Source organism: Planococcus citri, chromosome 4 (assembly GCF_950023065.1).
Source record: "Planococcus citri chromosome 4, ihPlaCitr1.1, whole genome shotgun sequence".
Taxonomy (NCBI): Eukaryota; Metazoa; Arthropoda; class Insecta; order Hemiptera; family Pseudococcidae; genus Planococcus; species Planococcus citri.
The window spans coordinates 8,494,162-8,518,542 of record NC_088680.1 but is presented as its reverse complement, the minus strand read 5'-3'; the positions used below and the strand labels follow the sequence as shown (position 1 = coordinate 8,518,542).

Here is a 24,381-nt window from a genome sequence, read left to right as displayed (position 1 = left end):
TACGTATAAGAACGATATTACCCGATGATCTCGTCCATTGATCGGATTATCGCGTATCATTGATAAGCAACGTGAGCTTTTTAACCGCGTAATTTAACGTAGTAATAATAATAATCAAACGTATCGTTTTATTTATAAATAAACCGTGGCAATGGCCATGATTTTCTAGCGCCATGGTCGAGATGGGGGGGGGCAGGACTGTAAATTGAGCACTAATCATATGAAGCAAATTGAGCTACGAGAATATTGCGTCACAGAGAAAAAAAAAATTAGCTCAGATACTCACTAAATTGAAGAAAATTTCAGGTCGGTTTCTGCAGTTGTACGACGACGAGATGATTTCCCAGTAGAATATTGCGATAATAATGAAAAAAAATACACTTCACTGTGTGTGGACCCCCCTTGGGTGTGAGAAAAACGACGACGAGGAAAAAAATTGGGTAAATTAAAAAAAAAACAAAAACAAAACAAGAAAATAATTCACACAGTACGTCAAGTGATACGATTATGATTGTGATTCATGACGTAGTACGATACAGATACGAATAGGACGACGATATCGCGATGACTACGACGACTGGCGACGATGGAGGATTTTTCAAAATACTGATAATCATGGTCGTCGCGAAGCGAAGCGAACACCACGTGAAAAATTTGTAATAATAAAAATATACAAACGACGCGCGATATTCCAAGTTGCTGGGGGGGGGGAGAAGGGGATGGACTATAATAAACAATAACAACGAGAGGAGGACGAGTACGAGGACCACTATCAGCACTTGAGAATTATTTTTTGGTGGGCAAAGTGCTCAAAAATTTTTCGAACTCAGCACTATATACTGGCGAGATGAGAAGCCGAACTCGAACTCGAAAAAAAATGAAAAAACCACCGAAGAAAAAGCTTTGGAAAATCTCGAATCTCGAGCTCTGGCTCGGGCTCGCGTGCACACTCGCGACTCGAAACAGCACCACGCGTGAAAACGTACAGATAACCTATAAAAAGTACGAATGATAAGATATGCCGATGCGGCCGCCAACGAAGGTACATTGTTATGTAAGCAAATACTCGCTCGCCCTTTTTACGTCGTTGTATTTCTTAAATGGGTACCGGAACCGTACCCCCCTCTGTGCAGAGGGCCGACCCGACCCGCGACCACGACTCTGCGTCCGCGTCCGCGTCAAATTCGTACCTGCGTAAATTCCCCGTTCCCGATTGCCGAATCCGCCGCCACCGACGTCGACGACGTCGTCGTGTGACGTAGCGGCAGCGACTCGACGCGACCCCCCCGGACGCCCTCCTAAGCCCTCGGTTTGCTATTTTGTGAATGTGTTTTGGCGGTGTGCCGTCGTCGTCGGTCGTACTGTAGTCATTGTAGTGAGAAATACGAGGAGTAAATAGACTCTGCGTAGTGTAGGCAGCCATTGAATGAGCGGAAGCGCCGGTATAATGCATCGAAATTGGGGGAAAGAGGGGTGATGAGGATCTAGACGGATTTTTTTTGTTGGTGGTGTGTGAAGGACGAAGGTCTCATCGAGAAACGAGTTTCGTACTCGATGAGGGGGCTCGTAGAATCTGGTAGTAGACGATTGAGGTTTGAGAGTGGATGAATGAATGAATGGATCTGTATGGGTCTAGGGGTCGATGGCCTTTTTCCAAAGAGACGGCTGGAGAACTCGTTTTTTTTTTTCAAGGGACTGATTCTAATATAAGGTAGGTAGGTGTTGATTTTGGTGGTACTCGATGTGAGAAATTACTCGTGTAGGGTTCCTCGTACAGTACGCTAGTGTCGAAAAAATTATACCTATTTGGATCAGAATTTTGAAAATTGCCTCGCTAAGCAGCACTGGTATTTGTTGAAAACATTCTGAAGTAGTTTAAAAAATATAAAAATTGAGAAAAAGAGTCGTCGAGCGAAGAACTGAACGTGCAGAAGGATGGTGGTGCAATGTGCATTTTTTTCCAAACGATTGCAAAAAAGCTGTCATCCTGGTCAACTGATAAGAATGATTATAGTTTTGAACGATAGAATGCGCTTTAATTATGTAACGAAATACGTAACAATAACGTTGTTTCGCGATACACCGAGCTTTGTTTTTTGTTTTTTATTATTTGTTGAAAATTATTACTCATCGTATAACTTTGGTGTTGAAGGAATGTTTTGTGGGGGTGGGAAAGTGAATATTGTATTGAAGAGGACGAAAGGAAACTTTTTGAATCCCCCCCTCCACCAACTATATATTTTAGAATCAAACAAAATGACCACGCAGAAAAGAAAATTTAATAACCTCACGTCTTAACAAATATCGACAAAAAAGGTGCTTTCACATCTCAAGTATCCTCAAACTTGAAGGAAAAACGGTTTTTTTGCACATAAGTATGACCTATCTTTGAAACTTGAAGGAGCTGCACTAATTTAAAAGGAAAGAAAAAGTGTTGTTTTCAACTTTTTTTCAAATCAATTTAGTTCTTTTAATTGAGAAAATCCAATACCAATTTTCTCCAAAAAAATATCCTTTGCGTACTTCTAATTTTGGTATTTTTTGAGTTTGAATTTAAAAAAAAAAAAAAAAAATTAAAAAAACAAGACTGGTGGAATTGCTCTTATTAATTAAGCCAGTCTATACTCTTGGAAGTTTTGATTGGTTTATTGTATTCTTCATAATGATTGTCATTTTTTTCATATATTGTCCGGCATATGACAATAGGAGTAATTGCACCCCCCCCCCCCCCCGCCGATCCTCTGGGACAACTTTTTTCTTAAAGGGGACATCCTAAGGAAGATTTTAAAGCAAACTTGCCACAAAAAAAGTTGGCCTTACTTACAAAATGGCGGCCATTTTGATTGACAGGTCAGCCGAAATCGCAGATTTTGCGTTTTAACATAGGACTTGCACGAACTTTTTCAATCTTTACAAAGGTAGATCGAAAGATCATGCAAAAATTTATCACCTGTCAAAATTTCAAGTGCTAAAGTGCGTTTTTCGATTTTTGGTGAATTTTTGAAAATCGAATTAGGCCAAAAATGAGGGGGAAAATCAAAATTTTACCAAATTGGCCGAGAAAGCTGAAATTTGCGATATGCCCTATTTTCGAAATGCCAAATCGATTGGAAACGGTTTCACCCCGTTTTGAGCAGTTCTGGAGCCTCCAGCTGATTTTTGAAACTCGAAATTCCCACAAAATTCTATCAAATTGGAGTTGTAAAGCTAAAATTTATTCTAAAAACTAATTTCAATACGCTACGAAGTACTGCAGGTGAATTTCAAGTCATTTTGGATCCTCCAGCGACTTTTTGAAAATTCCTAAAGCCTCCAGCAGATTTTTGAAACTTTAAATTTTCACAAAATTTCATCAAATGGAGATGGAAAGCTGAAAGTTACTCTACAATCCAATTTTAACACCCTCTGAAGACGACTTCAGGTGGGTTCAAGTCATTTTAGGGCCTCCAGAGACGTTTTCGAAAATTACTGGAGCCTCCAGTTGATTTTTGAAACATGAAATTTCCTCAAAATGTCATCAAACTAAGATGGAGGGTCGAAATTCATTCTGCAAACTAATTTCAATACGCTACGAAGTTGACTGCTGGTGAGTTTCAAGTTGTTTTGGAACCTCCAGCAACTTTTTGAAAGGTTGTATGAAGTTTTTTGGGAAAATTGAAATTTCCTAAAAGTAGCTGGAAGCTTCAAAACCATTTGAAACCACCATGTAGTCCGCGAAGTAAATTTCAGCTTGCCAACTCCATTTGATAAATTTTATTAATGTTGGGGAAATTTCAAGTTTCAAAAATCTACTGGAGGCTCAAGTAATTTTCAAGAAAGTCGCTGGTCGAGGCCCTAAGATGACTTGAACCCACCTGAAGTCGTCTTCAGAGGGTGTTAAAATTGGAGTGTAGAGTAAATTTCAGCTTTTCATCTCCATTTTTGATGAAATTTTGTGAAAATTCAAAGTTTAAAAAATCTGCTGGAGGCTCCAATAATTTTCAAAAAAAAGTCGCTGTAGGCCCTAAAATTACTTGAACCCACCTGAAGTCGTCTTCACAGGGTGTTAAAATTGGATTGTAGAGTAACTTTCAGCTTTCCATCTCCATTTGATGAAATTTTGTGAAAATTTAAAGTTTCAAAAATCTGCTGGAAGCTTCAGGAATTTTCAAAAAGTCGCTGGAGGATCCAAAACGACTTGAAATTCACTTGCAGTACTTCGTAGCGTATTTAAATTGGTTTTTACATAGAATAAATTTCAGCTTTACAACTCCAATTTGATGGAATTTTGTGGTAATTTCGAGTTTCAAAAATCTGCTGGAGGCTCCAGAACTGTTTAAAAGCGGTTGAAACCGTTTCCAATCGATTTGGCATGTCGAAAATAGGGTATATCTCAAATTTCAGCTTTCTTGGTCAATTTGGTAAAATTTTGATTTTTTCCCTCATTTTTGGCCTAAATTCGATTTTCAAAAATTCACCAAAACTCGAAAAACGCACTTTAGCACTTGAAATTTTGACAAATGATAAATTGTTGCATGATCTCTCGATCTACCTTTGTAAAGTTTGAAAAAGTTCGTGCAAGTCCTATGTTAAAACGCAAAATTTGCGATTTCGGCTGACCTGTCAATCAAAATGGCCGCCATTTTGTAAGTAAGGCCAACTTTTTTTTTGGCAAGTTTGCTTTAAAATGTTCCTTAGGATGTCCCCTTTAAGAAAAAAGTTGTCCCAGAGGATCGGCGGGGGGAGGGGGGTGCAATTACTCCTATTGTCATATGCCGGACTAATATGTATGTACACACTCTTCAGGGTCCGCCATTTTCTTGAGAAAGCTAATTTTTTTCAAGTCAACAAAAATTTTAATAGAGTCATTTTTTTGTGGAAAATGAAATAGGAGTCATACTCATGACCAAGGATGCAAAAGTAAGTAGGTATTGAAATTTCATGCTGTAGATGTAGAACCTAAAAAAATCTACAAAAATGAGAAAACGAAAAAATTCTCATTCTTTTTTTTTATTTTTTCAAAATCTCAGGTTCTCCTACATGAAATTACAAAATTTTTGCAAAATTGGTCATATTATTTCATTTTTTACAAAAAATGAATCTTGTAAAATTTTTGTAAATGTTGTAGTTTTTGACTATAAGTAAAAAATTTGCTTTCGCAAGAAAATGGCGGACTAGCATACCCCCTGTTACAGTGCCCTAACAGTACCTACCTACCTACCTACCTACCTTCAAATACATTCTTCAATTAAAAGAAAAATAATAATATGTACTTGCATAAAAACATTATTATTTTATTATAATTATAAATTTACTCAAAATACAAATAAAAAAACAAATGTGTGTAACTGAAACTCGTGTCAAATTTTTAAAAAAACATATAATTAGTTACAATGGAAAATAATTTTTTTTTAAATGAAAGTTTGTGTTGAAAAATTGGTCAAATATAAAATAAATACCTACTAGTTGACAAAAAAAAACAACACCAAATGCAGAAATGCAACGTGGAGAAATCAGAAAAATTGGGACACCTCTATCACTTACTGAAGAAGTTGAAGAAGTCCTCAGCCGTGGTAAAAAGTGTTGATAATCATTACTGATCCTAAGAACTGTTTTGAGAGGTATAAATATCCCAATTTTGATTCAAATAAGCATTTAGCATACCTACGTTATTAATTTTGAGAAACTCTTTCGAAATCATTTCTTGAAAGGTCTGATGTATGTACCTAATTTTAAAAAATCAGCTGTTTACCTTCTTCGCTAGGTAAATCAATATGTATTATTCCCTATTTGGAGTTTAAAAAAAAAGACAGAAATCCATCCAGATTGATTGATAAAAAATGAGAGTTTGAATCATTGTTCAGAATAATTACCTACCCCCCTCCATATTGTAACTCCAGTAGCTCTTTCAAACTTTTGATTTCTGCTTCCGACTTCTCTTTTACACTTTTGATTTCTTCTTCCAACTCCTTTATTCGTTTTTCGAGTAATTCTTCCTTGTTTGAATTACTATTTTGGTTCGACTTCGATATCCTAAAATCGTTTCAAAAATATTGGTTAGGTATTCGAAGAGCAAATTACTGCAGGGTAATGAATAGCATGCGTAAATGCGTAGGTAGGTACCTAATAGTTAGGAAAAAAATCTTACCCAGGTCGTAAGTTCGTGGTAATCTTTTCCATGAATTTTCGCCACATTTTTGAAATTTTTAAACTTATGTAGAATAAAAAATTAACTTTTCATTTTCAACTAAAAGTATCAATTATCAAAGTAGTTATCAATCACCTTGTTGGTAAATAGAGAAAAAGGTGAAGTTACACTGTGCAAGTATGGAGGAGAGTTACTGGATATGGCTTAAACACACCAAAGTACCAGACCATCAACTCACACATAAGTATGTACTTGATAAGTTCTAGACAACTTTTCATTAGTAGGAGGGGAGAGGGGGGCGTCTAAACTCTAAACTCAAAGGTGGTCATTTTTCGCAAAAAAAACATTCACCAATATAAGAGGGGGAGGGGGCGTTTCAAAAGAAAAAATATCCATTTTTAGCAGAAAAATATACTTTTTGACCAATACCAACTACCAAGAGGGGAGCGACCAAGGTGGTGGTGCTATGTTAAGTTATTATGGTATATCTCACACTCACCCCCAGCTGAACTTACTATAAAATTTTCAGAAATCTTCTGTGCATAAGAATTCAATGAATTCATAATAAATTTTGAAAATTTTGAGATAAACAGCTGAACTACTTAAATTTCAGTTTATCTTTTTTCAGTTTTTAGTTACAGGTTTATTCATTTCAGTTTCAGTTTTTAGATTTCAGTTTTAGTTTCAATTTCTTCGTTTTAATTTCAGTTTTCAACCAGTTTCAGTTTTAGGTTCCAATTTTAATTTTTCAACGCTGGCCAAACTCAAACTAAAAACTGGAAACCAGTGATGGAAAACTGAAACTGGTTAAAAATGAAACTGAAATGAAGAAATTGAAACTAAAACTGAAACTGATGAAACTGAAATGATCGAGCAATGAAAGGAGGGCAGGGCTCGTACTCAATTTTTCCTCCAAAAAAGCTCAAAAAAGTAACCAGAAAATAATTGAAAAGTTGCCAAAAAAAAGGTGAAAAAATATGAGCAACACATATTAATACAGAAAAAAATCACGAAAAAACTGTGATATTACGAATTAAAATGTATTTCAATTTAAAATACAAAATAAGTAAAAGAATAGGTGTAAAAAATAAAATCGTGCACCCCCCCTCAAAAAAAAACATAGAATATATTACAATGAAAAATAATTTCAAAAAATGAAAATTTCACAGTGAAAAGAAAATCAAAGGAGCACATATCTTTTGCGTTGGAAAAATCGGTCAAATATAAATAAATAGTAAAAAAAAAAACAGAAACGCAACGTGGAGAAATTAGAGAAATCAGGACACCTATCACTTTTGAAACAGTCCCCAGCCACAGTAAAAAAGTGTTATTAATCATTATTGACACCTTTTTACCATTCTTTAGAACTGTTTTGAGAGGTGTAAATATTCCAACTCCCAAGAGTTCGAGCAATGTGAAATTTTGATTCAAATACTACACATAAATGTTATTAATTTTGAGAAACTGTTGAAAAATCATTGCTTGAAAGGTCTGATGTAGGTATGTAATTGAAGAAAGAAAACAACTGTTTACCTTCTTCGCTAGGTAAATCAATACTCTCTATTTGGAGTAAAAAATGACAGAAATCCATCCAGATTGGTTGATCAGAAATGAGAGTTTGAATCGTTGTTCAGAATAATTACTCCCCCCCTCCCCTATTGTAATTCTAGTAGCTCTTTCAAACTTTTGATTTCTTCATCCGACTTCTTGATTTTTTCGTCTGACTTCTTAATTTTTTCGTCTGACTTCTTAATTTTTTCTTCCCGTTTCTTGATTTCTTCTTCCAACTCTTTTATTCGTTGTTTGAGTAATTCTTCCTTGTTTGAATTACTATTTTGGTTCGACTTGGGCGTCCTGAAATTGTTTCAAAAATATTGGTCAAGGTACTAGGTTAGGTATTCGAAGAGCAATTACTGTAGGTTAAAGAATAGCATGCGTAATTAGCCTATGTTAGGAAAAAATCTTACGTACTTAGTTTGTAAGTTCTTAGTAATCTTTTCTATGAATTTTCGCCACATTTTTGAAATTAAATTTAAACTTTGTAGGATAAAAAATTAACTTTTTAACAAACGGTATCAGAGTTATCAATCACAGAAGTACTGAAGTTACCTTGCAAGATATAGGAAGGTGAAGTTACACTGTGCAAGTATGAAGGAAAGGTTACTTTACTGGATAAATGACATTTTAGTTACACACACTAAAGTAGGTACATAAGTAGCAAGCCATCAACTCACACAATCATACATAATAAGTTTTAGAGGACTAGGGACTTTAAAAGTGCAAAAATTGCTTTTTTTTAGGGAGAAAAATTATTTCTAACCTATACAAAGAGGGGTGTGGCGAAGATGTCGGTGCTATGTTTTAGAATAGGTACTGAGACTAACTTAGGTATCTACCATACAATTTTCAGAAATTTTCTATGCATAGGAATTTTTTATAATGTTTTGGAAATTTTAAGAAAAAATGAACTACACTATTTAAACACTTATTGAGTTATCTTTTTTCAGTTTCAAGTTTCAGTTTCAGTTTCATTTATTTCAGAATTCAGTTTTCAACCAGTTTCAGTTTTTCATCACTGGCAAAACTCAAACTAAAAAAAATGCAAATTGAAGCTAAAACCAAAAAAAAGCAAAACCAATTTTTGATTGTTTTATTTTTATTTTTTAAAATTAATTTTCAAAATATTACAAATCTTATATGTATACGACGTACGTAGACGTACCCGATATGTACCATAGGAAAAAAGTGGAACTAAGTATAAAATGAAACTGAAAAAAGCAAAACTGAACTGATTTTTTTGGTTGTTCATTTTTATTTTTTTTCGATAAATTTTCAAAATTATGTATTACGAATTTGATAGGAAAAAAGTGGAGCTAAGAGCTAAAAAAACTGAACCTGAAAAGGAACTGAAATTGAAATGAAGAAACTGAAACTTGTCTAAAAAAAACTAAATCCGAAACTGAAATGAGCAGAACTGAAACTAAAAATTTTAAATTGAAATTGAAATGAAATGCAAAAGTTTTGCCATGCCATCAGTGCCATCTGCCATCACTGGTCAAATTAACAATAACAAATTTCAATTTCTTATATAATCTATCTGGAGAGCTTCAGCGATGACATAAGATTAAAAATCGTAAAGAAATAATTGTAGTCCACTTTTTGGTTTCCAAAAGGTTTCCAAATTCCAAGTACATAGTTTTAAAATGGTTCCTCAAAAAAAAAAAAAAAAAGTATAGTATTTCATTTCATTCGATTTTCAACTTTAAAGTTTAAAATTTAATTTAAATTTAAATTTTTAAATTAATTTTAAAATCAGCAATTCAGCATTTTATTTTTTGAAAAAAATAAAAAACGTGTGACGCTACACTGCCTCAGCCTGCTTCAGTATGTGAGCTTCTTTACATCGGTCACATTGACAGTGCAATTAAAAATCTTGTTACAGGAACGCGATACAAAAAGAACAGAGCTCGTATTCCGAAATCTTCGCTTGTTTTATCAATTATTGCGATAACATGTATTGCATCGAAGCACCAGAAATAGAAAATGAATTAAAATCGTCGTAGTAATTATCTCATCGAGGCTAGAATAACATCACGATGGCCGGATACAAAATCAGGTGAGTTTTCCAACCCATTACGTCTTAGCTGTATACATTTTGAAATATCTAGTCTTAGAAAACACCAACTCAATTGCCTTCTGTATTGATCAACTCATCAACTAATTTCACTTTACTCGTTCTCAGGTTGAAAGCTTTCGAAGAAGCACTTTCTCAGGATGAGATCAATATGAATACTTTACGTAGTTTATGTTTCAATGGTGAGTAAGCTGCTTGAAAATGTGTTCATTTTTAGAGTTAACGATTAATGTTCGTTGATCGTTTAACTATTTGTTTATGTGTGTTTCGTTCGAATTCGAAGGTATTCCGGAAGAGAAAGGACTTCGACCATTGTGCTGGAAACTATTGATGAATTATCTACCTCCTGAGAGGAACTCGTGGAGTAAAACTTTAACGATGCAGAGGAATTTGTATAATCAATTTATAGGTAAATATGTAACTACGAATCGGTATTCTCTGTACGAAGTATCGTGTTTATTTTCTGATTTGAAATGAAATAATTGTATACTTATCTGTCGATGTATCTGATTTTCTTAGATGAAATGATCGTTACTCCTGGCAGCGATACGAACGAAGATACCAGTTGTGATCATCCACTGAGTAATAATCCCAGCAGTAAATGGAATACGTATTTCAAAGATAACGAAGTTTTGCTCCAGATAGATAAAGATGTCAGGTTCGTTGATCGTTGCTTCGATGATATTGATCTGTTCGTCGATTCTTGAATCAGTAATTCTGATGTTTGTTTTGTTCTTTGTAGACGACTAAATCCGGAAATATCGTTCTTCCAGCAAGCTACGGATTACCCTTGTGATACGGTAGTAAATAGTGGAGGACGAAAAAGACTCCATCGTCGTGTTCAAAGTTCGGTTTTGAATTCAGCTAACGTCGAACGTAAAGGATTAGGATTAACTAAGGTATATTAATTTCGTATTTTATTAATACGATTATTAATAATAATAGGTTGTAATATTTAGTTGTTCTTAACGTTGGGTATTTTATGATTTTTAATTCGCTTTCGCTCTGGAAACCAGTAGCAAGTAAGGAAGTTGATTCGAGAACGAACTCGTCTCGTACGAACGATGAAAGAAAAAAAATCAACGGTAGCTTTTCTTCTCATCAGCTCTTTTTGTTCTGAAATTTGTTACAGATTGCTTTATCGAAACGTAAATCTATCGACGACTATTCGCCGCTGGAAGAAGGATCCGAAGCACATTGGGAGGTAGTCGAAAGGATATTATTTCTGTACGCTAAATTGAACCCGGGTCAAGGATACGTTCAAGGAATGAACGAAATCATCGGCCCGATTTATTACTGTTTCGCATCAGATACGTCTTCCGAATGGCAAAGTGGGTGTAACTGGTAGTCGTATTTGTTTTTCAATATGGCGTCGTGATGTGGTGTGGTGTACGTATACGTAAGTGTGAAAGTGAGATAATTTTGTTATCTGTTTCAGAACACGCCGAAGCTGATTGTTTCTTCACGTTTACCAATTTAATGTCCGAGATTAGAGATTTTTTCATTAAAAGCTTGGATGAAGCTGAGTGCGGTATCGGGATGTTAATGACCAAGCTGACGGATAAAGTTCGATCGATCGATTACTCGATTCATATGCATTTAACCAAGCTGCAATTGTATCCGCAATATTATAGTTTTAGGTGAATTAATTTTCGATTAGTATTTATATGTATGTTTTTTGGGAGTTTGGTATCGAATGAGGTGGTTTTTAAGGTGATGGGTTTGGAATTTTTATTGGTGAGCGTTTGGGATGAGATGAGGATGTTGAAGTCGATGGAAGCTTGAAATATTTGTTGTTTGTTTTTGTACAGGGTGCTCAAAAAGTCGCGAGAGTGATATTTTTTCGAAAAGTTTCATATCCAAATCGAATTTTTTTTTTTTTCAAGAACAAAATTTGATTTTGATTAGATTAAGGAAAAATTCAAATACGTATTGGCAAAATTTTTCAAGCATTGTTTGCATAAAAATTGTTAAAAAATTGCAAAAATTGACAAAAAACATCATTGAAAATGACTTCATAAATTAAATTGGACTTAAATGATCGAAAAGTTGTGTGAACTTTTTTTTTTTTTGTTATCTGGGTTGTAATAAAGTCGAGTTATTTTTGAAAGTTTTTCTATAGTATTTACCCGATTTCAATTTTAAAAATTTATTCAGTGTTTCATCATTTTTATTATCTAATATTTGATGAATTTTTGATCATTTTCAAAACATTGAAAAACGTTCACAAATAATTCCAAGAATTTTTTTGATCATTTTCACAGCACATCAAAGTCTTACTTCTCAGTAATTTTGCGATATTTTTGAATTATTTAATCTTTGGGCCTGTATTTTTTGAACTACTTACTTTTAAAAAATTATTAGTATTATTACATTTTTTTTTCCGCAGTTATTGCTGCTTGAAAAACTTTTTCAATGTATACAGGGTGTTCCAAAACTTATGCTGATCTATTTATATTACGCTCGTTTTGTTCAAGTATTTTTTGTCAAAATTGCAAAAAATTCTCGTTTTTTCAAAAATTGCCCAAAATCTGTTTTTTTTAAAAATAGTTAAAAAGCCTTATTTTTGTCAAAATTGATAAATTTTTGTTTGTTAAAACTGCAAAAAATTCAAATGTTGCCAAAATTATGAAAAAGAATTTCTGTTTTGTCAAAATTGTTCAAAAAGTCTTTGTTTTTTTTCCAAAATCGCAAGAAAATTTCTGACTTTTATGACGAAGTTGGTGAAAAAAAAGTCGTATTCTTGCTAAAATTATTAAAAGGTTTCATTTTTTTAAAAATTGGAAATCATTTTTGTTTCCAAAATACATACCTAGCTAAAAAGTCTGATTTTTGTCAAAATTTCCGGAAAAAATTTTGTTTTGTTAAAACTGCAAAAAAAATTTAATGGTTGCCCAAATTATGTAAAAGAATTTCTGTTTTGTTAAAATTGTTCAAAAAGTCTTCTTTTTTTCAAAAGTGCAGGAAAATTTCTGATTTTTATGACGAAATTGATAAAAATAAAGAAGCCTTATTTTTGTCAAAATTGCTTGAAAAAATTGTTGTTTGTTAAAACATTTGAAAAAAATTTAATGGCTGCCAAAATTATGAAAAAGAATTTCTGTTTTGTCAAAATTGTTCAAAAAGTCTTCTTTTTTTTCAAACGTGCAGGAAAATTTCTGATTTTTTATGACGAAATTGATAAAAATGAAGAAGCCTTATTTTTGTCCAAATTGCTTGAAAAAATTTTTGTTTGTTAAAACATTTGAAAAAAATTTAATTGTTGCCAAAATTATGAAAAAGAATTTCTGTTTTGTCAAAATTATTCAAAAAGTCTTCTTTTTTTCCAAAATTGCAAGAAAATTTCTGATTTTTATGACGAAATTGATAGAAAAAAAGTCGTATTCTTGCTAAAATAACTAAAAAGTTTCATTTTTTTAAAATTGAAAGTCTTTTTTTCCCTAAAATAGCTAAAAAGTCTTATTTTTGTCAAAATTGCTAGAAACAATTTTTGTTTGTTGAAACATTTGCAAAAAAATTTAATCGTTGCCAAAATTATGTAAAAGAATTTCTGTTTTGTCAAAATTGTTCAAAAAGTCTTCTTTTTTTTCAAAATTGCAAGAAAATTTCTGATTTTTATGACGAAATTGGTAGAAAAAAAGTCCTCTTCTTGCTAAAATTACTGAAAAGGTTCATTTGTTTCAAAATTGAAAATATTTTTGTTTTCCAAAGTAGCTAAAAAGCCTTATTTTTGTCAATGTTGCTAGAAAAAATTTTGTTTGTTACAACATTTGCAAAAAAATTTAATTGTTGCCAAAATTATTAAAAAGAATTTCTGTTTTTTGCCAAAATTGCCGAAACGTCTAGTTTTTTCTCTAATTGCCAAAGAGTTTTATTTTTTGTCAAAATTGCTATAAAAATTTTTTTCATTTTGAAAGAGTTCTAAAACTGCAAAAAAAGTTTAATTTTTGCCAGAGTTATAAAAAAGATCCTGTGTTTTGCCAAAATTGCAAAAATATATGGATTTTCAGTCAAAATTGCTCAAAAAGTCCTCTCTTATTGCCAAAATTGCAAGAAAATTCTTGATTGGTGAAAAGAAGTCGTATTTTTGCCAACATCGCTCAAAAGTTTCATTTTTTCCCAAAACTAAATTGAAATAATTTTGTTATTTGCCAAAATTGCAGTAAAGTCTCGTCAAAACTACGCAAAAAGTCATGTTTTTGTCAAAATTTCAAAAAAATTCGTGATTTTTTTGTCGTCGTCTCATTTTTAAAAAATCAAATCAAAAGAACTTTTCATGAAAAAACTTCTGTGAAGCATCGTTTTTTTTCCATTGGCGAAAGGGTTCCAATTTTTTCTCAATTTTTCTGAAAAAAGTCTCAAGTTTTTTTTTTGTCAAAAGTGCAATGAGAAGAACTGTTTTTTTTTTTTTTTTTTTTTGTAAATGAGTCACAATTTTTCGTCATTAAAGTATTGCAAAAAAATCCAGTGCTTAGCAAAATTACAATACAGAGTTACAGATCTTTTTTTCTAATGTTGCAAAAACATTGTTGATTTTGTCAAAATTTGTAAAAAAAAAGTCCTGGTTTTTTTTTCAACATTGCAAAACAGTCTCATTTTTTGTCAAAACTGGAATGAAGTCCCTTTTCTGTCAAAATTAAAGAAGTCTTGCTTTTTTCGATTTTTATTTCAACATAAAATTTTAGAATTTTCCATTCAATTATTTTTTCCAGTTTTTATCGAAGATAGAAAAATGTTGACTCGTCTTTAATGAATTATTATGTATTTTGTTATATTTATCGAATTTTTTTAATGGTTAAAAATATTTTTTCTAGATGGCTGACTTTGTTACTCTCTCAAGAGTTCCCGTTACCAGACGTGCTACGTATTTGGGACTCGTTGTTCGCTGATCAAGACAGATTCTCGTTCTTGATTTACATATGCAGCGCCATGATCGTGTAAGTTTTTCAGTTTTCTAGTTATTTTCATACTTGTTGGCGTAGTTTTGATTTCTGCCCTGCAAAAAGAGGCTTACCTACCTGTCTTTGAGTCAAGTTGGGATTTTTCCGAAATATTATTAAAACCTAATTCTAGATTTTCTGGTGAAATTACGCTAAAAGTAATTTTATGAGGAAAGTTTTATAGAACTTGATCGAAAGAGCATGTCCTGAAATTTCCGAAACCAAAAATTCATATGCTTGAGCTGATTTTTGGATTTTTAGCAATTTTTTGAAAATTCAGGCCTCGTACTCGGTTATTTCTCAAGTGATGTTATTAAAAGTAAGCTTTAATTACGTTTTCAAAATGTTGGTTACTAAAGTTTACTTTTTTTAAATTTTCAAAAGTTGAATTTATCTAATTTTGCTCTAAATTTTTGTCCAAAATTATCACCTTTTATGTAAAGAATTGATTAAAATTTTCGTTTGTTACAAAAATCACTAAATAGTTTCAATTTTTTGCAAAAAAAAAAAAAAAAAACAGCATCAAAGTTTTATATTTTTGTTGAAAATTTGGTGAAAGGTTTCGCTTTTTTGCCGAATATTACTGTAAAGCTGTATAGAGCTTTGCTTCATGCTAAAAATAACAAGATAGTCTCGTCTTTTGTCGAAATTACCAAAAAATTCTGACTTTTTTCCAATAATTTCCGAAGTCCTGCTTTTTTGCTGAAAAGTTTCTATCGAGATTCATTATTAATATTTAATTTTAATTCGAATGTTTTGTTCAGAGATTTATTCTTTTTTACATTTTTAATTGAGAGTTCTAAGTGCATTTTTTATTTTTTTGAAATTTTTTACATGTTGCAATTTTTTTTTGGTTTTGTAACTTTTTTGGTTACTTTTTTAAAATGTTTTTGACTACCAAAGTTACTTTTTTTTCAAGGAACTGAGTAAGATTTCTGAAAATTTGGAAAATTTAAATAAGCATTTTCAGAGGCAATTTTTTTCATCTTTTTTATGAAATAAGTAACTACTTTCAAATTTTTCGAAAACTTGGTAAAAAAAGAAAATGATATTTCAGTAAAACTTGCGAATTGATAAACCCCCAAAAGCGCAATGAAATTTTGGTAAAAATTGTCAATTTTCAAGTTCAAAATTGAGCCGAAAAGTCGTGATGAAAAATTGAAATTTTCTCGATGATTTCTGACTGATTTGGAGGTCCAGGAGCACGGCTCTTACCTTGAGTTTTCCGAAATACTGCGAATTTGTTGAAAAAACAATATCTGTATTTCTCGATGAAGGGGATACCACAGCTCAAATTAGACACCAAATTCAGATTCGTTGACCTCAAATTAGTCAGAAAACAGCATCTATAAATGGGAAAAATAGCTACTTAAGTATTTATTTATTATACCTCACTTCTTCAAGTTAAAACGTTCATTACACAGGTGTTAATAAAATTGCCTAACCAGTTTGCCGTAAATACATTAAAAGTGCATTTTTTCCTCCCAAGAAAAATGAACCTTTGAATTTCGATACAAATTAAATGCGAATGTCAGTCATGGGGTTTTTTGGAATGGCGAATTCATTTTCGGTGTCAGATTTTCACCAAAGCGTTCCCTTCTCTCCGAAATGGGCAATTTTTGGACTTGAAAATGAGCCAAAAAAAGGTTGTTAAATTTTTTTGCACTTTTTATGTCGTTTTCTGACTAATTTGAGGTCGCTGATTTCGAATATGACGTCGAAATTGATGCAGGTTTTTTTGATTCTGAGATGAGCGCCAGTTTTCGATGAAGGAAGGACGAGCGCTCAAATCGGACAGCAGATTCGGACTCAGCGACCTCGAATTAGTTGAAAACGACCCTTTACTCGATTTTTTTGAAATTCAAAAAAAATCCAAAAAATGCAAAGGGGTTAGTTCGTGCATTTTTTTGGACAAAAAAACCTTTTGTCGCGAATCGAGTACAAATTTGGGCTTGGGGGGTTTTTTGGGACGGCGAATTCATTTCCGGTGTCAGATTGTCCCGACGACGCTGCCTTTTACTAATAATTTGCTATTTTTTGGACTCAAAATGAGCTGGAAGAAAGTTGTCAAATTTTGCATTTTTGATGACGTTTTCTGACTAATTTGAGGTCGCTGAATCCAAAAATAACGTCTGTTTTGCAATCGGATTCGTATTTTGCAAAATAGCCGCAATTTCTCGCTGAAGCAGCGCTTCACGACAAAAATGGACACCAGATTCGAACTCGACGACCTCGAATTAGTCGAAAACGACCCTTTACTCGATTTTTTTGAAATTCAAAAAAATCCAAAAAATGCCAAGGGGTTAAGTTCATGCATTTTTTTGGGCAAAAAAACTTTTGGTCGCCAATCGAGTTGAAAATTGGACTAGGGGGGTTTTTTGGGACGGCGAATTCATTTCCGGTGTCAGATTTTCAACAGAGTGCATCATTCTCTCACAAACAGCATTTTTTTGAGCTTAAAAATGACCTGAAAAAAGTTGTGGAATTTTGAATTTTTTATGACGTATTCTGACTAATTTGAGGTGGCTGATTTCGAATATAACGTCAAAATTGATGCAAGACGCTTAGATCGCGAGATAAGCGTTCGTTTCTGACGAAGAAGAGGTGATCGCTCAAATCTAAAAGCAGATTAGTACTCAGCAACCTTGAATTAGTCAAAAACGACCCTTTACTCGACTTTTTTGAAAATCCAAAGAATGCGAAGGGGTTAAGTTCATGCATTTTTTTGGGCAAAAAACTTTTGGTTGCAAATCGAGCTGAAAATCTGGTTTGGGGGGTTTTTTGGGACAGCGAATTCATTTCCGGCGTCAGATTTTCACCAGAGCGCACCCTTCTCACAGAAACGGACCATTTTTGGCCTCAAAAATTAGCCTGAACAATGTTGTCAAATTTTGCATTTTCAGTGACGTTTTCTGACTAATTTGAAGTCGCTGAATCCAAAAATGACGTTTGTTTTGCATTGGACTCGTATTCGGCGATATAGTCGCAATTTCTCGCTGAAGCAGCGTCTCTCGACACAAATGGACACCAGATTCGGACTCGGCGACCTCGAATTAGTCGAAAACGACCCTTTACTCGATTTTTTTGAAATTCAAAAAAATCCAAAAAATGCAAAGGGGTTAGTTCATACATTTTTTTGGGCAAAAAAACTTTTGGTCGCCTATCGAGCTGAAAATTTGTTTACGGGGGTTTTTTGGGACGGCAAATTCATTTCCGGTGTCAGATTTTCACCAGAGTGCACCATTCTCTCAAAAACTGCCTTTTTTTGAGCTAAAAAATGACCTGAAAAAAATTGTGGAATTTTGAATTTTTTATGACGTATTCTGACTAATTTGAGGTGGCTGATTTCGAATATAACGTCAAAATTGATGCAAGACGCTTAGATCGCGAGATAAACGCCAGTTTTCGATGAAGGAAGGACGAGCGCTCAAATCGGACAGCCGATTCGGACTCGGCGACCTCGAATTAGTCGAAAACGACCCTTTACTCGATTTTTTTGAAATTCAAAAAAATCCAAAAAATGCAAAGGGGTTAGTTCATACATTTTTTTGGGCAAAAAAACTTTTGGTCGCCTATCGAGCTGAAAATTTGTTTACGGGGGTTTTTTGGGACGGCAAATTCATTTCCGGTGTCAGATTTTCACCAGAGTGCACCATTCTCTCAAAAACTGCCTTTTTTTGAGCTAAAAAATGACCTGAAAAAAATTGTGGAATTTTGAATTTTTTATGACGTATTCTGACTAATTTGAGGTGGCTGATTTCGAATATAACGTCAAAATTGATGCAAGACGCTTAGATCGCGAGATAAACGCCAGTTTTCGATGAAGGAAGGACGAGCGCTCAAATCGGACAGCCGATTCGGACTCGGCGACCTCGAATTAGTCGAAAACGACCCTTTACTCGATTTTTTTGAAATTCAAAAAAATCCAAAAAATGCAAAGGGGTTAGTTCATACATTTTTTTGGGCAAAAAAACTTTTGGTCGCCTATCGAGCTGAAAATTTGCTTAGGGGGGTTTTTTGGGACGGCGAATTCATTTCCGATGTCAGATTTTCACCAGAGTACACCATTCTCTCAAAAACTGCCTTTTTTTGAGCTAAAAAATGACCTGAAAAAAGTTGTGGAATTTTGAATTTTTTATGACGGTTTCTGACTAATTCGAGGTGTCTGATTTCAAATATAACTTTAAAATTGATGCAGGATGTTTGGATCGCGAGATATGCGCTCATTTTCCACGAAGAATAGGCGATTGCTCAAATCTGAAAGCAGATTCGTACTCGGCGACCTCAAATTAGTCGAAAACCACATTTTACTCGATTTTTTTGAAATTCAAAAAAATCCAAAAAAATGCAAAGGGGTTAGTTCATGCATTTTTTTGGGCCAAAAAACTTTTGGTCGCTGATCGAGCCGAAAATTGGGCTAGGGGGTTTTTTTGGAACGGCGAATTCATTTCCGGTGTCAGATTTTCCCCACAGTTATTGGTTCCCTCGAAAACGGCTCATTGTAGTGCTCAAAATTGACCCAATTTTTTGTTGTCAAAAATACACGTTTTTTTATCATTTTATTACTTCTAATTAATGTAACTGTTTCCTTTTTGTTGCAGATTGATCAAGAACCAACTTTTAGATGGAGATTTCTCATCGAATGTGAAGCTTTTACAAAATTATCCGTCTACCGATATCCAAATAGTGCTCAGCAAAGCGGTAGAATTGTCTCAAAACAGCTAACTGTGCTCGTCGCAGAGCGAACTGAAATGAAACATATCATTGTACGTAATGCTTCTGAAATTTATATACTTACTTAATTTACTTACCTTATTGTCAATTAGTCAGTCTAGTTTTTTAATTAATTAATAATTTTTCTTCTCGTGTGTTTCATGACGTGTAGAATACTGCAAAGTGCTCAGTCTCATTCCGCCGAATCTTACCATGTATTTCGAGGATTTGATCATCGAATAGGCGAAGAAATTTACATGCATGAATATTGTATTTTTTTTTTTATTTTTTTTTTAATTCGTATATTATTAATTTAAAAACAATTTCTGTCTATTATGGGTTCGCTACGTACCTACCCAACATTGCCAATAATAATATTTTAAAAAGATCTCCTTATTTTGGAACCCCTTCTCGTACGCTTATCTGAATATTTTTTTTTAGATTTGTCGTACACCACTCACCATTTATGTATTTTGTTTTTATTGTTTTTTATGTGAAATTTTTCTATTTTTAAAAAATTTAATCGTGTTGTATAATAATTAAGTCGATGATTTTACGATAATATTTTTAATTATTATTTTAATATTGTGTTTAATTAGCCGTCTGTGATACCTTTTGCAATCATTATGTGGATGATTTTTGTCCTATAATGTGTGGCGTGTGTTGCCCTCATATATTTTTTTTCTTGAAAATCAACGATATTTTACGTAAGATTATGTAACAGGCATTTATTCAATAGTACTCAAAAATTATTACTTAGCCATATTTAAGCCTTTAAGCGTATAATATAAATTTTTAACGTATTAGGTGTGTATTTTGCTGAAATTACCTGAGATTTGGAACCCCTGACTTTGACATTATTCAAAAACGCTCTAAAATTGTTTTAAAAATCGCTATTTTTAATTCAAAATTACGATTTCACCTATAAGTGTTGATCTTGCGTTGAAAATAAGCTCAAAAATAAATTCTCCGGATCAAAAAACCCCTACGTACACATTAATCATGTAAAAATTCGGCTCGGAAGTGATTAATTAGCCAATTTTTAATTAAATATTCATTCCGCACGGATGCGTGGCGCCATCTATACCAATAAAAACGAACTACGTTTCTTTAATTTTTAAAATTTACGAATTTAAATTATACACGGATGCTTGGCGCTATCTATCGGTATATTATGGAACTAGTTTGTCTAAAATATCAAATATCCGAAATTTAATTCCTACACGGATGCGTGCTGCCATCTATCGGAGAATCTACAAACTACTAGGTCGGTTGAAAATTTTGGTACTAGAGACCTGCTAATATCCTATATTCTCCTAATAACATCGCCTCATATTTTACCTTTTTAAACGTCGTTTGGCGATTTTAGCCGTGTCAAATGAGTTGCATACCCAAACTGTATCAAGGCAGAGGGTTCAAAATGGATTTAGAGACCTGCTAATATCTTCTATTCTCCTAATAACATGACCACTTTTTCGAGCGGTTTAAGCGTTGTTCGGACATTTTAGCCGTGTCAAATGGGTTGCATACCCAAACATATCAAGGCAGAAATTTGAAAACTTGCTCATTTTAAGCCTTTTGCGTTTGCGATCATTTTGATTTGTCGAATGGGTTGCATACTTTAATAAAACAAGGCGCAAAACTCAATTTTTTACTCACCTTTATTTTTTCAACTGGGCGAGTAAAATGCAAGTGATTAAGCCCAAATTCGGTATGTAGGGGTTTTTGAAGGCGCTGAATCCAAATTTGAGGTCATTTTCAGACGTAACCCGAAATTAGCCTCATGAGAGAGGGGGTAAAACTCAAAATTGAGCTCAAATTCATGCGACACATCAAAATACATGTTTTTGAGGCTCCAGAGTTCGAATTTTGATATTATTTCGGCGTAAACCCCAAAATGGGCTTCGGAGGAGGGGGTTCAAAATTCCAAATTTTCCTAAATATCACGCGACATATCGAAATATATGTTTTAGACCCTCCTGAACACAAATTTGATATTATTTTGACAGAAATCCCACAAGGGGCTTTTGAGGGGGAGGTTCAAAATTCCAAAATTGGCCTGAATAATCACGAGACATATCGAAATAGATGTTTTTGACGCTCCTGACTACGAATTTGATACAATTTTGGCGAAAACCCGAAAAATGGGCTATTGAAGGAGTGTTTCAAAACTCAAAAAGACCCCCAAATTTCAAGTGGCATATCAAAATGTACGATTTTAAAGCTCTCGAGAACGAATTTGACATCATTTTTGCATGAGCCCCAAAATGGGCTTTTGAAGGGGAGGTCCAAAATTCAAAAATACCCCAAATTTCAAGTGGCACATCAAAATGTATGTTTTCGAAGCTCCTGAGTACGAATTTGGTATCATTTCGGAGTGAATCCTAAAAGGAGCTCCTAAAGAGGAGGTTCAAATTTCTAAATTGCCCTAAAATCACGTGACATATCAAAATATACGTTTTTGATGCTCCCAAGCACGAATTTATCATTATTTTGGCGGAAATCCCAAAAGGGACTTCTCAAGGGAAGGTTCAAAACTCAAAAAAGGACCCCAATATTACGTAGCACATCAAAATTATTGTTTTTAAAGCTCCCCCAGTATGAATTTGATATTATTTCGGCGTGAACCCTAAAATGGGCTTCTGAGGGGGAGGTTCAAAAATCAAAAATGGGCCTAAATATCATATCGCACATCAAAATAGTGTTTTAGAGGCACCTGAGTACAAATTTAAAATAATTTTGGCAAAACCCCCAAAAATGGGCTTCTGCGATGGAGTTTCAATGAAAAATACCTATTGTTTGTCTATTCTATGAATTCGTCAAATTTCGAAACACAAAATGAAATAAAACAAAACAACACAAAACGAAAATCGTTTCAATTTTTTCAACGGCAAAGAAATCAATACAAACTTAATTCTACAACACGTTGACCAATCTGGATTAAAAAACACTGCCGGCCGCTCGACAGTGAAAAACCATGATTGGTCATTACAGAAATACACGAATATAATAATAACATGTGATTAATACAAATTTTCAATTTAAAAAATATACAAACAAAAATGATACAAGATCAACAGTATATGTACATAAAAAGTAGAGGGACAGGGGGGGAGGGGTCCTAATCTAAATTTCTCGACAAATTTCGTCGTAAAACAGCGTCAATGCTCGACAATTTCGCTCGTCACTTGTCTCATATCTCAAATTTGACGCAAATAAGCTAATCTTAATTAATAAGTAATTAAATAACCACTCACCTGAATCAACTGGTATATAAACTAACTTAACATAGTAACGACTCACCTGCACCTGACTCTTTACTCAGTACCAAAATCTAACTAACCCAGTCATCTCCCATCCGACCAATGATGACTAAAACACATTCCTAGAAAGTTCGATGCTAATAATAATTTTAATAGATCAATTTTTGAATATTCTGTACCCATACGATGACAGAAAGACCCTACACGTTTAACTAGATTCTAACAAAGCATAAAAATCCAGATCGACACCCGCTCTTTGCGCACTCTCAACAGTCCAGACAATCGAACCCTTTGTCGGGCCCAACTCTCCGGAACAGTATCTCAATTCCCTACACTCACCACACGCACTTTCACGCACCACAAATCGCCCAGCGACGCCTCGGATAACTCGTATACGACTCGTTCGCTCCAAAAATCACACCTCTGGTGTGTTTTTGAAGGAAAAAGTCGTACACGAGGTACCAAAGAACGCCGCCGACGATGAAAAGACCTTTCGACCTGCGATTCGAACAATGTTAGATATCTAGTTAAACGTGTAACATCTACCATCCCTCATTACCCTTCGTTTAATGCGACCCTACCATGCCGCCTTGGTATCCCGGATGCCGGGGACGATCGCAGTAGGCATCGCAAAACCCTCCGGGTCTCTTCCGATGCTGTGAGGTCTCCAGGTTGACCAGATACCAACATCGGCGCGTCACTTACCTATACAATTAATTTTGAAAATGGCCAAATAAACATTTTTCCAATTTTGATCCAAAATATTCTAGTACCTATTCAATTAAAAAAAAAAAAAAAAACCATCATATTACTGATTTGATCAAAGTCTCGAGAAACTACAGCCAAAAATAATCGTTCGAAATGAATAATGTTGCATTCCTATCCTATAAAATAACCTCTCAACTAATATTCACCCTATCGCCTTCATAAAGAAAGACAGTTGAAAAAAACATACATCTTCTATATCCCTACTCTACTCAGAAAAAACTAGACTAAAGAAAAGCATCACCTAACTCATCAAACTTTGTTGTCCCGAGTCAGTACTGCGCCGTACAAGTTCTAAAATTAAACATAAAAAATACTCGTATCATATTTATGTCGAGCTTCAAAATGCTTCTTCCATAATAACGTCGACGATATTCATCCATCAATTGAAAAAAAAAATAGCTCGTCGCGAATTAAACGTCAAATATCCACGTAAATCCATGAAATCGATAAGTAGCAGTATAAGTATTAGGTAAAAGTACTGCATAAATAAAGCAGCGAAGGTTAAAGCAAGTTCTCATTATGGAACTATTCCATCTTTAGGGAATAATCTAGAGCTTTTCCAATAGAATCCATTTCAATCGTCAAATATCAGGTAGGGGCATAATCACATTTACAAATTCGCATGCGTAAAATACTGTTCTTCAACCAGGAAAAATTATGGCAGCTATCTGTTCAGGCGGGGGAGGGGGAGGCGGGAGATATCGAGTTAACAAAAATTACATACACAAGATGTTACACGTTCGAAGCTGCAGGATATGTATTCTGGAGCTGATGATATCACGCGTAGACAGGATCTGCATCTGAATTCCACGCATTCTTAGATCAGGATCTGCCTTCGCCTTCTAAAACAAAAAAAATCAACAAGAATTTGATTAGAAACATGAATGACTAAAACCATTACTTACTTAATGCAAAAATATTTCATGTAAAAAAAAA

The 24,381-nt window shown here is 33.8% G+C and overlaps 2 protein-coding genes across 2 annotated transcripts in view; one reads left to right on the top strand and one right to left on the bottom strand.

Annotated features, from left to right (window-relative positions):
- The window catches only part of LOC135844113 (thiamine transporter 1-like), a 108,033-nt gene extending 106,979 nt beyond the window's left edge, over positions 1–1,054 (bottom strand). The window contains exon 1 of the mRNA XM_065362226.1: positions 287–1,054. The gene's annotated coding sequence lies outside the window, so the exon portion shown is untranslated. The remainder of the gene's footprint in view (positions 1–286) is intronic.
- An 8,533-nt stretch (positions 1,055–9,587) lies between these two features.
- LOC135844114 (TBC1 domain family member 13) lies at positions 9,588–20,217 on the top strand. The gene is made up of 10 exons (XM_065362232.1): positions 9,588–9,743; positions 9,870–9,943; positions 10,045–10,170; positions 10,281–10,419; positions 10,504–10,660; positions 10,894–11,092; positions 11,200–11,401; positions 14,576–14,698; positions 19,303–19,467; positions 19,587–20,217. The coding sequence occupies exons 1-9, from the start codon at positions 9,724–9,726 to the stop codon at positions 19,424–19,426; spliced, it is 1,164 nt and encodes a 387-aa protein (XP_065218304.1). The 5' UTR covers positions 9,588–9,723; the 3' UTR covers positions 19,427–19,467; positions 19,587–20,217.
- Positions 20,218–24,381: the final 4,164 nt, after the last annotated feature.

Bases quoted from the DNA above. Each gene is read 5' to 3' on its own strand.
- LOC135844114 (XM_065362232.1), top strand. From the start codon at position 9,724: ATGGCCGGATACAAAATCAG. The intron at 9,944-10,044 runs GTGAGTAAGCTG...TCGAATTCGAAG, and splicing joins ACGTAGTTTATGTTTCAATG to GTATTCCGGAAGAGAAAGGA. The intron at 14,699-19,302 runs GTAAGTTTTTCA...TTTTTGTTGCAG, and splicing joins ATATGCAGCGCCATGATCGT to ATTGATCAAGAACCAACTTT.